A 14,354-nucleotide genomic window follows, 5' to 3' on the forward strand; every position below is an offset into this window, starting at 1 on the left:
CTGTGCAATAGGTGACTTCAAGTTCTATAATAGAGTTATCCAATGTTAACTAGATAGACTTAGGGGACAGTGGCCTGAGAAAGTATATATTGGAGAGGAAATCACAATATACTCATGTAAACAAGTGGTGTTCTGTGATTTGCTATGAACAATGTCTAGTGTATCAGTGCCATGTAATACTTAAGGTTTTAGGAGAGGGTAATAATAATAACTAAGAGGTTAAGAACCTCTTTCAACCTACACCAATTGGATTTCATCAACCTTACATTTTTAATACTGACCTTTGACATTTAAGGTCAAGTTCTGGATTAATTTGACTATCTCATCTTAACCAGTGCTTTTATGATTTTTGTTTCACATTTTTGAACTGCAATCTCCAAGAATTCCGCTGGATGATTGATATGATGATGGGGACTTTTGGTTTGGTGAAAACTTGGACTTCTAGGCTGAGCCAAGGATGTCTGTAGCTGGCCTAACCTTCCATTCAGTCGAGCTCATGGATCAAAATGTGTTGCTGGTTTATGCACTGGACTTTTAGAACCTTGCCAAGAAAAATTGTTTAGCTGGAGTTGAAGTCTCCAGAGGCTAAGGTGCTTTGGTTGAGGAAAATATATACTCCTTCATCCCAGCCCTTACCATACAGAATGGTGGAACTGTCAATGAATAAGCCAATCTATATCTCCATATCATCCCCCCAGCAACCCAATCACCATTGCTAACAATCACAACCACTGAAAAGAAATAGAAATGGTGGATGTCTCAGTATCAGGAGCCACTAATACAATGCCTCATTGGGGAATGTCAGATCACCAAGATAACACAGCAATATATGTGTGTGCTTACCTCTAGTGGCATCATTACATCTTGAAGCCAAAAACAGACCACCATACACTCCATAAGGTCCTTTTATTGAAGCAGCATTGTCAAGAAATGGCCGAAAAGTGGGCTGAAGCCTGGGCCCTATACAATAGCAGGAACACTAGCTGCAGCAGAGAGCAACAACTTCATCGTGGTTAGAAGAGAAAGACGTGCATGCTGACTGTTAGACACTAAAAGGCAAAGCTTAGAACACCATCAAGGGGGAAATTTGGCCAATGGAAAAACAACAGTCGCCCTAGAGGATCTGCTAACAGGCCTGAAATAGTGTAGGCAGGGGACAGAACTTCCTGTTTGCAATTGAGTGAATGTAAATATTGTATATTCTAATTTCTTTTAGTGATTTATTAGATGCTGTAGATATATAGGTACCACTGCATTTTTCATTTGTTTCAGTGTTGCGCAGTTTAATCATCATTATTAAAAAGTCTACTTTGTATTTTGTCTCATATGTTTTATGGGTAGTTCTTTTCCTAAAGTGTGAGTAATGAGATCTTAATTTTTAGTAATAGATTAATTAAGATCTAGTTGCAACTTGAGTATCATTATTTTAGAGCTGTCTGTTTAGCCTTTTGATTATTCTTTATTTATCAGGATTTTGTTTTATGCATATAATATTAGCTATCCCCTCCTAAAGGGGTAGATTATTATTGTTAAAATATTTAAACTTCGTTTTTCTTTGTTAAAGACTTTTTAAATTATGTATTATTCCATGTTAAAAGGTTCATTTTGCACTTCCTTTGTTTATGGGTTTATGTTTTAGCTATTTTTGTGAAATCGGTGTTAAAGGGTATGTTTTAAAATTTTGTAATATTCTATGTCAAAAGCTCAATTTTGCATTTTCCTTTCTTCAAGGGTTTATGTTTATATGTATTATTATATAATGCATTTTTCTTTAGATAAAGAGTTTATAATCATGTATTGCACTCATTGTTTAAGGATATGTTTGTACTTTATATTTGTATCTTTTTCACATTTATGTGATGTGTAAGTATTTTTGGAAGCCAGAAAGTGTTTACGCAATTCTCAACTAGCGTGAAAATTTAAAATTTATTGTTTGAAATTAAAATTAATTGTTGGCTTGCGACAAGCTTGAGATAGGGAAAACAAGAAATGTTTTACTGAGTCTACCATACATTTCTATCTTATTGTACCATTAGATATTTATTCTGAGCTTAATCCTTATTCTGAATATTTGCAGGTTTCACTTAACACGTGGTTAAGAAAATTAAGCCGATCTTATTTCAAATTACTTTTGTTGATCTCGAAGTAGGTAATACCTGATACCAGTCTCCCATTGGGACAACGGCAAGTCTTTGAATTTACAACACTAAAATCAGGGGTTCGAATCCCCTCAGTGGACACAGCAGATAGCCCGATGTGGCTTTGCTATAACAATACATACACTGATACAACCTGGAAATAACATTTCTTAATACAACGTTGTGTAAAAATGTCAATAGTATTGCCCTTTAACGGTTGTTCAGGTGATATTTAGAGACAGTAGTGAGAATGGCCAGTCATATGGATAACACATGTTACTCTGGGTAAATGCATAGTCGTTTGGAAACTAAGAAACATAGCATCTAATAAGTTCTGTAATCCAGTAAATGCGACATCCGTTGTAAGTAAGAAGTTCGAGTACACTCAGTGTTTCATTGTTAAAATAAAGTTTGTGCATTTCGTTCTACTTTTGTGTACAGTCAGGTTGATTTGTTTTAACATCGAATCAGTCAAGTAAGAGTTTTAGTTTTACTCTGTAATCGGTATCTTCAGAGAATCTCTTAAGTTATTTTGTGGACCTATCCGATAGCTCTGTAATGTAATGTATCCTCTGAAATCAATAACTCATAAGCCATTAACCAAATTGATATGATAAACAACATCCCAAAAGTAATGTCACGAAAGACTTACAAGAGTTATATAATAAAAAAATAATAAATTTGTTGCTCTTGGTTTGTTAAATATATATATATATATATACATTGTATTGATTTAAATTCTACTCTCGTCTCTGTAGTGAATGTTTTCGTAATTGGTCTACACGAGTAACTTAAAAAGCACGTGATTTTATAAAGTTAGACCCACTTTGTGATTGTCCTAAATAAGGTAAGAATAATATTGTGCATGAGATTGAAATAATTGAACTTACAGTTGATAACTGTAGGTTTAATCATGTCAATCTAATTGTTTTGATATATGTAAAATATGTAAATCTATTGATAAAAATTATTTGGAAAAAAACAGTTGTTTGTAGGCTTCATTGAAAAGTTTTTTTTAAATCTCAGGGTTACGCTTTATACATTACAACCACCCTAAATAATTCGTATACCTTTAGTCCTGTAAGTGTTACCTGTTATGATAAAGACATATAAGCCATAAATGTTTACAGTTAACTTAGAATGTTTAAGCATCTTCTAAGTTGCAGCAATTTCTTATTATTTTTTGTACTCTGCACAAAGTAGGTGCCAACAAGAGACTTAATTACAACAACCATATTACTGTATCTAGTAACACACATATAAATATACATAGAGCAGAGTTGTATATTTCTCTGATATCACAAGTTGTGAGGAACTGACTAAATCAATTTTGATGAAATTTGGCAGAACTCGGATGGACCTTCCAAAGGTCAAATCTAAAATGTATAAGCAATCCGACAACTGGTTTAATCAGTGTCACAAATACAAATGAAGGTTAAACTGAGTAATAAGGTCAGTAGCAAACTCCATGAAGCCAATGTCAAACGAAGGTGATGTTTAATGCCACATATAATATGGATACCTTTGCATCATGTGAGTGGTTTGTGTGTTGCTGCTCAAAATAAGAGAAGGCATGATGCTACATTATTTATTACATTGGTTTTTAAGCCCAGCATTTCAGGGTACCTTTGCTAGTTTACTATATAACCAGTTATTCAAGATGTAAGTTAGCTCATTTTCTAAGATTCTCACATTATCACCAGCTCTCTTTTTATAATTTTACATAAAAGTACACATGATAAATATTAACCTTGCACTTATTGCTTGCCCTAAGTTACACCTGAGAATATTTGTTTTTATGCACGATCACCACCCAGTTGGTCAACTCTGGCGTGTTACATTAGGTCTATATACTTTATGCTTTTGATAATTACTGGCAGACAGCATGAATATAAAATTAGTGCTTTTAATTAATTGTTCTTATACATGTAAGTTTTATATACAAATGACAATATTTATGTAAATAAAGAAAACATATTTGGATGTTTCCCTTTTGAAAGTTTATGGTACACATGTAAATTTGGCTGTTCATTTTATATATATATTGTAAACTTTGTATGTGAGCTTACAGATTTACTTCATTGACTGCATTTTATTGCACTATTTCATTCAGCAGAAGGTGGTCTGACTGTAACATAATAAAATATATCTACAGATAAGATGGAAATTTCATTTCTTGGAAAGAAAGCACTTGTTACTGGAGCAGGCCAAGGTATGTGTCACTAAACAGTGCTCCTGATAAAATAAGTATCCTTATAAATACACATTTTGTCACATAAAAACATATTATAAGTAAAATAGCGATTACCAAATACACATACTATTCAGTGGTATGTATATCATTCATATATATGTTCATTTTCATCAGTTCAAAAGAAACAAAAACCTGTATCTGTAATAAACACAAATCATAGATCATTTTCAAAGTAGACCGATTGATGAGTTATACAGTGATTTGTAAGATTTGACGTAAAGTCCCTTACATAAAATTCCACAAATTGTTTGCAATCCTCTATGATATGGAAACATATTGTACCTCTTTGGTTTGCCCTCCGAAGTGGTACTGAAGAGCTGTGATTTGGCAAAAACTATAGTCTGCTGCAGAGGAAGTAGCAAATTTATTAATAAATTATGCTTCTAAATCATTCATGGATTCTTTCTTTTCTTCACTAAAATTTATAAGTCAGTGAGAAAAAGAAATTCATATATAAATTATGCAGCAGTTACCTGTAGTTTATTTTTACTGTTGAACTGAAAATTAAATCAGTTTAATTGATTCATTAATACCATAAAAAACTTACTGTATGCCAAAAGTGATCACCTCCTAAACTATAATAATATAACATTATTCATTTTGCAAATAGTTTTACCTACATAATTTACTTGTATATAATAAAATTCTAATGTTTACTTTATGTACATATTATAATATGGAAATTGGTTTTAGTCTGCTAGTGACTTACATGAAATGTCAAGTTCATCCTTGAAAGAGTTTGTATATCACTGTGATCTATGTTAAATAATCTAATCACAATTGATGCCATGTCAACATGATGAAATGTTGTGGTATTTTGTTCTTTTTTCTGAATCTTGTTTCTAGCTGTTTTGACTCTTTAATAATCCATGCTAATATGAAAACTAGAAAAATGTTAAGCTACTTTTTCATGAAAATTAATTTGACTATTGCTTGTAGCAGTACAAATACAAATATACTTATTTAGATAATGTTAGTACAATTGTCATTTTTATAAGCTATATTTTCTTGGAAGATTCATTGCAGTGGTACATGTATTTGATTAAAAAATTAGTCTGCTTCTTAAAATATAGGAATCGTTTGTATTACTTGTCAGGAATTGGTCGAGCTATAACTCAAAAACTTGTGGAATGTCAAGCAGAAGTGATAGCTGTGAGTAAGACTAAAGCCCACCTGGAAGTCTTAAAATCTGAAGTAAGATTATCTTGAAATAGGTTATTAATTTATTTTTTTTGCAATCATGCAGTCTATTATAGAACTTAAAGCCTAACCATCAGTAAAGGCATTAGAAACATGCTGACATTTTAAATTTTTGAATATTTAGAACAGAGATTTGAATAGTGATGTATATTTATGAAAGGATAAAACCATAAAACAAAAGATAAAAATGTTCTTTAATGAAGGTTTGTGCTGTGTATCTCTAATCACTGATAAGCTTCTTTACAGGTTGCAACAGCCTATAATAGCAAAAACTGATTCATTTTGATAACTTCTATTTGTCATCTGTCACTACAAGAGCTTGTTACTACCCATCAAGAAACTCCACAAATATTACAAAAATTCATTTTATAAAGGTAGTTTTCTTAGTAAATTACAAAGCACTTCATCATTTATTCTGAATTTCCTCTCAATATTCTGAACTATTCTAATAGATGTACAAATAATGGCTTTTTTACTGTTAAAGGTACCTTCTATCCAAACTATCTGTGTGGATTTATCCAATTGGGAAGCTACTGAAGAAGCATTAAAAAACATTGGACCAGTGGACCTTTTGGTTAATAATGCTGGAGTATCAAAATGCCAGTCTCTGGGAGATATCACTGCTGATGCTGTAGACATGTAACTGTAGTAAAGAAATGTATTTTGTATATAAGAAAACAGATTTACTAGGTTGATTTTCTTGGTTAATTCTTACTTATGTCCTGAATTTCTTAGGTACCAGGACTTGATATATCATAAAAACTAGATCTTGATGAATTTTAACCTTTTGTGACACATTCTTTCAAAAAATGTAAAATCATTACTAGAGCTATGCAATTAATAGATTACCTATCAGCAGTAATTATCTCGATTTGTGTTGCATGAAATCACTGATCAATCAAAATTATGATTAACTGTCATGAAAATAATGGACTGATCAAAATCAGTGTTTCCAATTATTGCCATTTTTGATTCTTCCAACAATCCAAGTAATTCAAATTTTACCATTATGATTTTTCATTATTATTTTAGATTAATTCATGATTAATTGATTAGTGTCACAACTCACAAAAATAATCAACTAATCAAAATTTGTGTTTCCAATTATTACTGTTTTCACTTCTTCCAACTCTCCTAGTCTCATTGGAGAATAATTAATTAGTTAAGTGTAATTGATTAATTAACTCAATAATTAATAAATTATCAAATTCTCCTAATTGCCCAGCTCTAATCAGGCCAGTTGACATATAGTTACACATCCTCAGGGTTGGCCCTTGGGGTGGGTGATATGTGTCCCTGCACAGGGAACCCACCCCAAAGGGTGCCAAAATTGACACTGCAGGGAGGTGGGCACCAAATACAAAGTTCATATAGGCCACAATTTTGCCTAGAGCTGGCTCTACACATCCTTATATTAAAAAAAATCTTAATTTTCTATTAAAAAACATAGACAGAAGTCAAAAACCTGCAATGTGTGGAATATAGTACTAAGAGTAACTAAAGAGTTAGCAAAATTTAATTTTTTTTTTATACACAGTGCAAATGAAAATTTAATATAAAGCAAGATTATCAAAAGATAATTTTTGTATTAGTAAAATTTTTGTAAAGCCTAATTATAGTGGTTATAAAGAAACTGTATAAGTTGGCATGATTCTCACCTTTTTTTAATTGGGCATAAAAATTAATTGATCCTAAGAAACATATCTGTATTTACTACACTTTTCAGAAAAAAAATTAGACCACAAAATTTTAAGTTTTCCAGAGAAAAAAATTAAAGAATATTAAGACAATGTTTTTATCACATTGATAATAGAATTGCCCTTCCTTTTAGTTGTATTGCCTTTTGAAAAGTAAAAGATTTTCCTTTATGCTCACAATTACATAAAACTATAAATAAAGAATCGATAATATGAAATTTAATTTTTATTTACTTGAAAGAACATATTGCTGAATTCCCATTTGATTTTATATTGCCTGAATACATACACTGACATGTTGATTATAATTTATTTCAGGACATTTTCAGTCAATGTAAGAGCAGTAATCAATGTAACTCAGGTATGTAGTTATGTAAAATCAGGTCTTCTCCTTAAAAGTACAAAAATAGGAATAGGTGTTTTTATTTTGCATGAGGATTTAGGTTAATGTGCACCTTTAAATATACCAAGGGCACAATCTATATTGTTCGTATAAACCCATCATCTTTGTACAGACACTAGCATATAAAGTATTGAGTTGATATGTGTCCATTGTGTTTGAGACCAGTCATGTCTCGAATCTACTACATCAGTGGTTTCCAACCATTGTTCCACTAAAACATCCTTTAATGAATGTATAGCTCTTCTGATATAAATATTCATATTTTTAAAATTCTAAATCTTTCGAACATCTTTTTCAAACCCTGTATAAAACTAGCTAGATTCTGTCTATAGGTCATGTACTATATAACTTCCAAAAGACAATAAGCTTTCTACAAATATTTTGTTGATCAGTGGAGTTAAAAAAAAAATGGTTGGGAGCCACGTACTACCTGATGATCCTTCTTTTCTTTTCTGCACACTTGAGACTTGTACTTTGTTTTAGTTGCACATGTGGTTAGTGCAGTATCTGTATGTATATGGTCACAAACAGAGAGTCCAGGAATGCTACTTAATTAAAGGCAAGATCAGTTGATCATAAAGCAATGATGCATAGGCACAATGTTCCAAAAGCTGTGGAATACATAGTTACCTTAGGTAATTTGGATTAGCCCTATTCATCTTTTTCCAAAATTGTCTGTAATAAGTTTATTTTTGTGGTTATTTATTCATATTTATGTAAATACCAAAGATTTAGGTACTGTAAATTCTAATTTTAAATGCTAGACTAGTTTTTAATATCAACTTATCTAATTATTTGTAATGGTTATTAATGCACTTTTTTTTTAACTTAGCAATTTTGTAAATTAACAAATATCTTGAATGTTCGACAATTATTCACTAATATTTTCTTTCCAACTTTAATGGAGCTTTTCCTCATGAATCAATAGCAACTTAGCTAGCCTAATATCTCAATTTTACAAATATCACTAAAATTAAAGTATTTATTCTGTTTCCTGTCATCTCGAGATGTCAATCTGATGATGATGTCAGCTTTAACCTGGTTAAATAACTGGTGGTTTCATGTAAGTTGATTGAACAGATAATTGTTTAGGTAACATTAAGGTTTTTTATAATAAAATTTCAGAAGACTACCAGATGTAAGGTTAAGACATCATCATCAGCATTTACATCTCTAGACAGATGATAACTTGCCTATTTTTATTAGGCAAGGAAGATTTATAGTCTTAAAGTAGTAAGTATATTTTAATAATTGTACATATTACTAACAAACATTTTATTTCAAAGTATCTTTATTGCTTTATATGAGTGTCAGTCATCATATTTAACTAAATATTTCTCCTAATTCAACTTAACATATTTTTCTAATCCCCTCTAAATTTCACATAAATATAATTTTTTTCATAGTGACTACAAAGCATGTTCACACCAACAGTATGTTTGATACTTTTCACTATGATATAGGTCCAGCTTATCTCTCTTTAGTTAACTTGTGTTCAGGGTTACTGATGAGGAGTGGAACTCTCCAAAACTAGTATAACCCAGTAACATATGTTGATCAAAATGTAGATTGAACTGGACTGCCCTTGAACTTAGACTTGGAGATTAAAAAATGTTCATAATACTAAGTTTATTTACTAGAGATTAAGCGTATTAATTCCTATGTGATGAACATATGCTTAGCCCATGTTTGTTTTCTGACTTGTGTATGATGCCCATTTGTGATAATCACTTTGGAGTATTGTCAGTGCAGGGACTGGCCAGATTTTGCACATTGTTCATGAAAGCTTAAATGGTTATCTTCTTATTTGTGTGTCTTTAGAATCTTAGCTTATTCCTGTTTAAAACTTGTTTACAGTTAATTTAAAAACAATATGAGAGTTGCTTACTTTTAGTTTTTGTAAAAATTAAACGTTTATTAAAACCCACAGATCTTCTGTATTTCTGATGTTCCTATCCTTTGTTAGATTGTCAGTGGGATCATGAAGAAACAAGGCAGAGGAGGAGCAATAGTAAACATTTCAAGTCAGGCAGGAATGGTTGCTCTGTTGGATCACTGTGTTTATTGTGCAACTAAAGGAGCTTTAGATCAACTCACTCGTTGCATGGCTCTGGAACTTGGGCCTTATCAGGTAATATCAGTATTTTATATATTATTTAAAATGATTCTGGTTTTAGCTTCTATGCAAGTATTTGGAATGGTTTTTCTCTTTTTGTATATGTTCTGTAGTAGATCTATTAATTCTAAAAATACATGAGAAAGTTTTGAAAGATCGTGAAATTATAGAGGGATAGTGACATTTGTTCTGTGTTAAAGTGAATTATCAGGTGTTAAAAAGAGTGCCCTAATGTTCTGTTTCTAAAATATCACTGACACATCAACTCATAAACTGCAGTTTATTTGTAAATTTATATTTAAAATGCTTGTAAGGTTCTTAAAACAATAGATTTAATATTATGAATATAAAAAAATGTTTTACTTGTTTGTTTTATTTTGAGAGGATGTCTGGTGATGTAGCTGAAGAGAGTCTTGACAGAGTGTTATCTCATTTTTTCATGATGAAATGGTTGTTAAATTTTACACTTGACAGCACTGTCTATATAATTAGTTCATATGCTACATTCCAAAGTAGTCTAATTGCATAATAGAACATTCATATAACAGAGAATCACTTGATCATATCCTGGTGTTTTAGTGTAGTAAATTTTATCACGTGGATTTAGCTTTAAAATATCATATATACTAAAATGATCCCCTAAAAAAATTAACCAGCTGAAATTGATAAGTCAGTTTTTCTCAAATTTACTGAGAGCAAAATACTTTTACCTGTTTTAGATTAGGGTTAATTCAGTCAGTCCAACTGTTGTGATGACTGAAATGGCTAAGGTTGCCTGGAGTGATCCAGTGAAAGTTGCTGAAATGAAGGCTAAGATGCCTTTGGGTCGTTTCTGTGGTAAGTTTGCATATTTTTCTTGATATAAATACAAGCCTCATTTTGTGTGTGTGTATTTTGAGATATCTGAAGTTGGTTTGGTTTGAAGAAATTAGATGAATCTATGGATAGAAATAGGTTTTGTTTTCTCTGGTATACTCCCTTGTTTACTTAAAAACAAAACAACACAGAATCATAAAAAATAATAAAAAGGAGAAAACCCCTAACCATGTGCATTCTTTATATACACTCCAAATGAAAGCTTAATATAAAGCAAGATTATGAAAAGATAACTTTGTATTAGTAGAATTTTTGGAAAGCCTGATTTTGATGGTTGTAAAGAAACTATACAAGTTGGCATGAATTCTCACCTTTTTTTTAACTAGCTTTAATTAATATAAAAATTTAAAGTTACTCAGAAAAAATAACTGAGTAAATGATATGAATAATATAAACCATAATATATAAAATATTAAAAGATAAATAAGGTAATACTGTAATTAATGGTAAAACATATCAGAATATAATTGTTTATTAAACAAACAGTCATTAATACTACCACTGACTGCATTTCTTAAAGACATTAATTGTTATCAGTGTTATCTGACACAATGTGTTAAGTGCTTTTCAACCAATACTGTGCCTTGTATGTACATAAGAAAGGGCAGAAGGTATAAATATTTTCTTTCATAATGTATCATTTTGCTAGTGACTTGTGTATCATATCTCACATTAATACTAATTTTTATGTTTGACTGAGTTCATGTTATTTAAGTACTATGCAGTGCTATTCACAACATTGTTTTTTTTTTCACTGCAATCAAAATTTAATGTTTTATTTGACAGAACCAAAGGATGTTGTTTATCCTGTTTTGTATCTGCTGAGTGACAAGGCTGATATGATCACTGGGGCCATTCTTCCAGTTGATGGTGGATATACAGCATGTTGATATATATAGTAATAGTTACATCAAGTAGCTGGTATTCAAGAGCTTTACTTTTAAATGTGCTTTTAAAGACTTACTAAGTTATTCATTATAATACATATAATTCTGATATATTAAAATGCCAGTGTATCAAATGTCTGAAGCATTGCAAATTAATAGAAAGAAACAAATCTGTACAATGCATATTTTCTATCTTTTCTTATGTCTTTGAGTGCAATATATGTGGTTGTAATGTTGAAAACAAACCAACATAATGGTAAAAGCATTGCTTACCTGATTCTGGATACAGTAGTTTGTATGATCCAGCAAAGATAACTGACTCTCACAGGTTATCAAAGAAGTATAAAACATAGACAAATCATGTAATGTTAATATATGTGTGAATAAAAAAAAAGAATGCCAAATTGTGCCAATATGCTGTTTCGGTTTTATGTAGTATACAACTATAGAAATATCAAGAATGGTGTATCTTTTTTTTTTTTAATGTTACAAATGAATTTGAATAAATGAGAACCAAACCTGAATGAGATTGAAATCTACAAACAGACAGGCAGTTTCTTTCAATCACCTAAATTAACTCATATCAAATGCTGCAAGTATTTATTTTCACTATATTGATTTGTAAGGACAGAATTTGGCAGAAGTCTTGAGCTTTCTCACTTCACCTGTAAAGTAGACTCCTTTTCTTGCTGTTATGTTAGGTAGCACCGAGTTAAATTTTTAACAGTAGAAATATTAAGGGTGATATGCCATTATTTTAATGATAATTAATTTAATGCAGAATGGTCATATTGAATCATATGTATCTTCAGCTTTTACTTCTTCAGATGAATCATTATGTTAAATATAGTTGTGTCACTATACTTAACAGGCTAAAGTGACTCCCTTACAAGCTGTGGTATGTGTGTTTACAAATGTCTGGGAAATATAAAGAAATATTTTTAATGCTTATCTGCATATAAATGTATTTTAACTGATATCAAATTACTTATAAGTATCTTACAATAATATAGTTTGGGAAAACGGATGTCTGTGCATCGGGTTGCACTTAGCTGAACTAGTTTGTTTTCTCATGGTCAGTTCTAAGTAGCTCTATATAGGGTACGGTCATTCAGTTGGTTAAAAATTTGTCCTTGAAGGTGCAAATACTGAAAATATTGTTTACAAGGAAATTTTGTAAACAACTTTTGCAATATGAATTCAATAGTCCTTAATTTTTTTATCATGGTTTGAAATAGCACAACTCAATATTTTCTAAAATTTTGACATGTTCTACTAGAAGAATAATATAACTTGGAAAAATGATGTCTGTCCATTGTGTATAAATATAAAGAAGAGAAAAATAAATATTTAAAAAATAATACATGTATAGGTGCAATGCCTACTATGAGTATTTGTTGTTAAAATTTAACAAAATAATTTTCTACTGTAAAGTTTTTAAATAATTTTCATGTAATGTTATAGCATCAAAATGATTTTTTAAAACCAATTTTTGGAGTATTGTTTATTTCATTTTATGCAATTACAAAATGTTACACTTAAATTTTATAGGAACTGCATATGCAATAAACATGTTTTAACCTATTTTGATGATACCTATTCTTATGATACCAAAGTGCAATTAGAACTACATTCAGCACTGGAAAACAATTGTGGACAGTTTTCTGATTTGTGAAGGTTCTTCAAAACAGCTAAGGTAATTCACCTGTTGTAGTATTACAACACGCATACTTTAATGACTTACATAATACTTAGGTAGTGGTATCAAGTTTTTGGTATTTGACTAGTTCCTGTATACTTTGTAGAAAGCAAAACAAAAAATAACATAATCCATATTTTTAGTTAATGATATCAATTAAGATTCAAATCATCAATATCATTACAGGTATTATACTGGTCTCAAGTGGCCACTGTAATATTCATAAAAAAAGATTTATAACAGAAGTGTAGTTTAATTAACAATTTTCTGTGACCAAGACATTAAATCATTATGTATCAAATGTAGATTTTCTATGATTTTTTTTCATATGGTTTCAGAATATCAGAATAGTCTTTTTTATGTAAAATTCTATTAAAGTGTTTAGTTAAACAGTTTAAGAAGATATTGCTCTTAACTAAAAATTGTTTATTTACAATTCATGACAATATGTAACTGGTGTATTTTAACTTTATATTATACAACGTTTATAACGAGTGTTTCTAATTACCTTGTTTTGTTTTATTATATATATATATATATACACACACAAGTAAGTAAAAAAATTACTAGGACCCTTACTTTTTTTGTTATCTAAAGTTATTTGGAAAATTTCTTGTTCTTCACTACATTTATTAATATAAGCATATGTGTATTTCTATATCTTTATTCTCATGTTAAGTAAACTGATTTTTATTCTAGCACAAAAGACTGAATTTATTTGCATTTTTTCTTCATGGTTGAAAGTCCCTTCATTAATTGAATGGCATTAATGATTTCGAGACTTGATCCAGTTATTATTTTTAGTTTATAATTACTTTGTGTCATTATAACCACCAATTCTAGTGAATATTCACTTTAGCCAATTCCAACCATCACCTTTAGTTCCAGAATTATTAATAATATCTGTTATTAAAACTGTAATTATAAATTAATTTGATGAAGGAAATGTAAACATAAATGAAATTTTTGGTGTTTTTATTTCAAGTTTTCTAGTGCTAAAAGCTACTCGATGGCCTAGCGGTAAGTCTGAGGGCTTATAACGCTAAAAATCGGGTTTTTATATTTACGATGGGCACATCACTGA

General features: G+C 30.3%; 1 protein-coding gene across 2 annotated transcripts; it reads left to right on the forward strand.

Annotated features, from left to right (window-relative positions):
• Positions 1–2,905: 2,905 nt before the first annotated feature.
• On the forward strand, positions 2,906–13,194 carry LOC106457779 (L-xylulose reductase-like). 2 transcript variants are annotated; one of them, XM_022383803.1, is made up of 8 exons: positions 2,906–2,985; positions 4,252–4,350; positions 5,489–5,586; positions 6,077–6,231; positions 7,608–7,650; positions 9,659–9,823; positions 10,528–10,645; positions 11,471–13,194. In XM_022383803.1, the coding sequence occupies exons 2-8, from the start codon at positions 4,299–4,301 to the stop codon at positions 11,572–11,574; spliced, it is 735 nt and encodes a 244-aa protein (XP_022239511.1). In that variant the 5' UTR covers positions 2,906–2,985; positions 4,252–4,298; the 3' UTR covers positions 11,575–13,194. The 2 variants fall into 2 exon arrangements, with proteins under 2 accessions (XP_022239511.1, XP_013772677.1); XM_013917223.2 differs by having other exon boundaries at positions 2,963–2,985; positions 4,255–4,350; positions 11,471–11,610.
• Positions 13,195–14,354: the final 1,160 nt, after the last annotated feature.

This window comes from Limulus polyphemus, unplaced genomic scaffold (assembly GCF_000517525.1).
Source record: "Limulus polyphemus unplaced genomic scaffold, Limulus_polyphemus-2.1.2 Scaffold372, whole genome shotgun sequence".
In the NCBI taxonomy this organism is placed as follows: domain Eukaryota; kingdom Metazoa; phylum Arthropoda; class Merostomata; order Xiphosura; family Limulidae; genus Limulus; species Limulus polyphemus.

Excerpts from the sequence above, each read along its gene's own strand:
- LOC106457779 (XM_022383803.1), top strand. The coding sequence starts at position 4,299 with ATGGAAATTTCATTTCTTGGAAAGAAAGCACTTGTTACTGGAGCAGGC. Across the intron at positions 7,651-9,658 it reads CAGTAATCAATGTAACTCAG|ATTGTCAGTGGGATCATGAA; the intron begins GTATGTAGTTAT and ends ATCCTTTGTTAG. Across the intron at positions 9,824-10,527 it reads TGGAACTTGGGCCTTATCAG|ATTAGGGTTAATTCAGTCAG; the intron begins GTAATATCAGTA and ends TACCTGTTTTAG.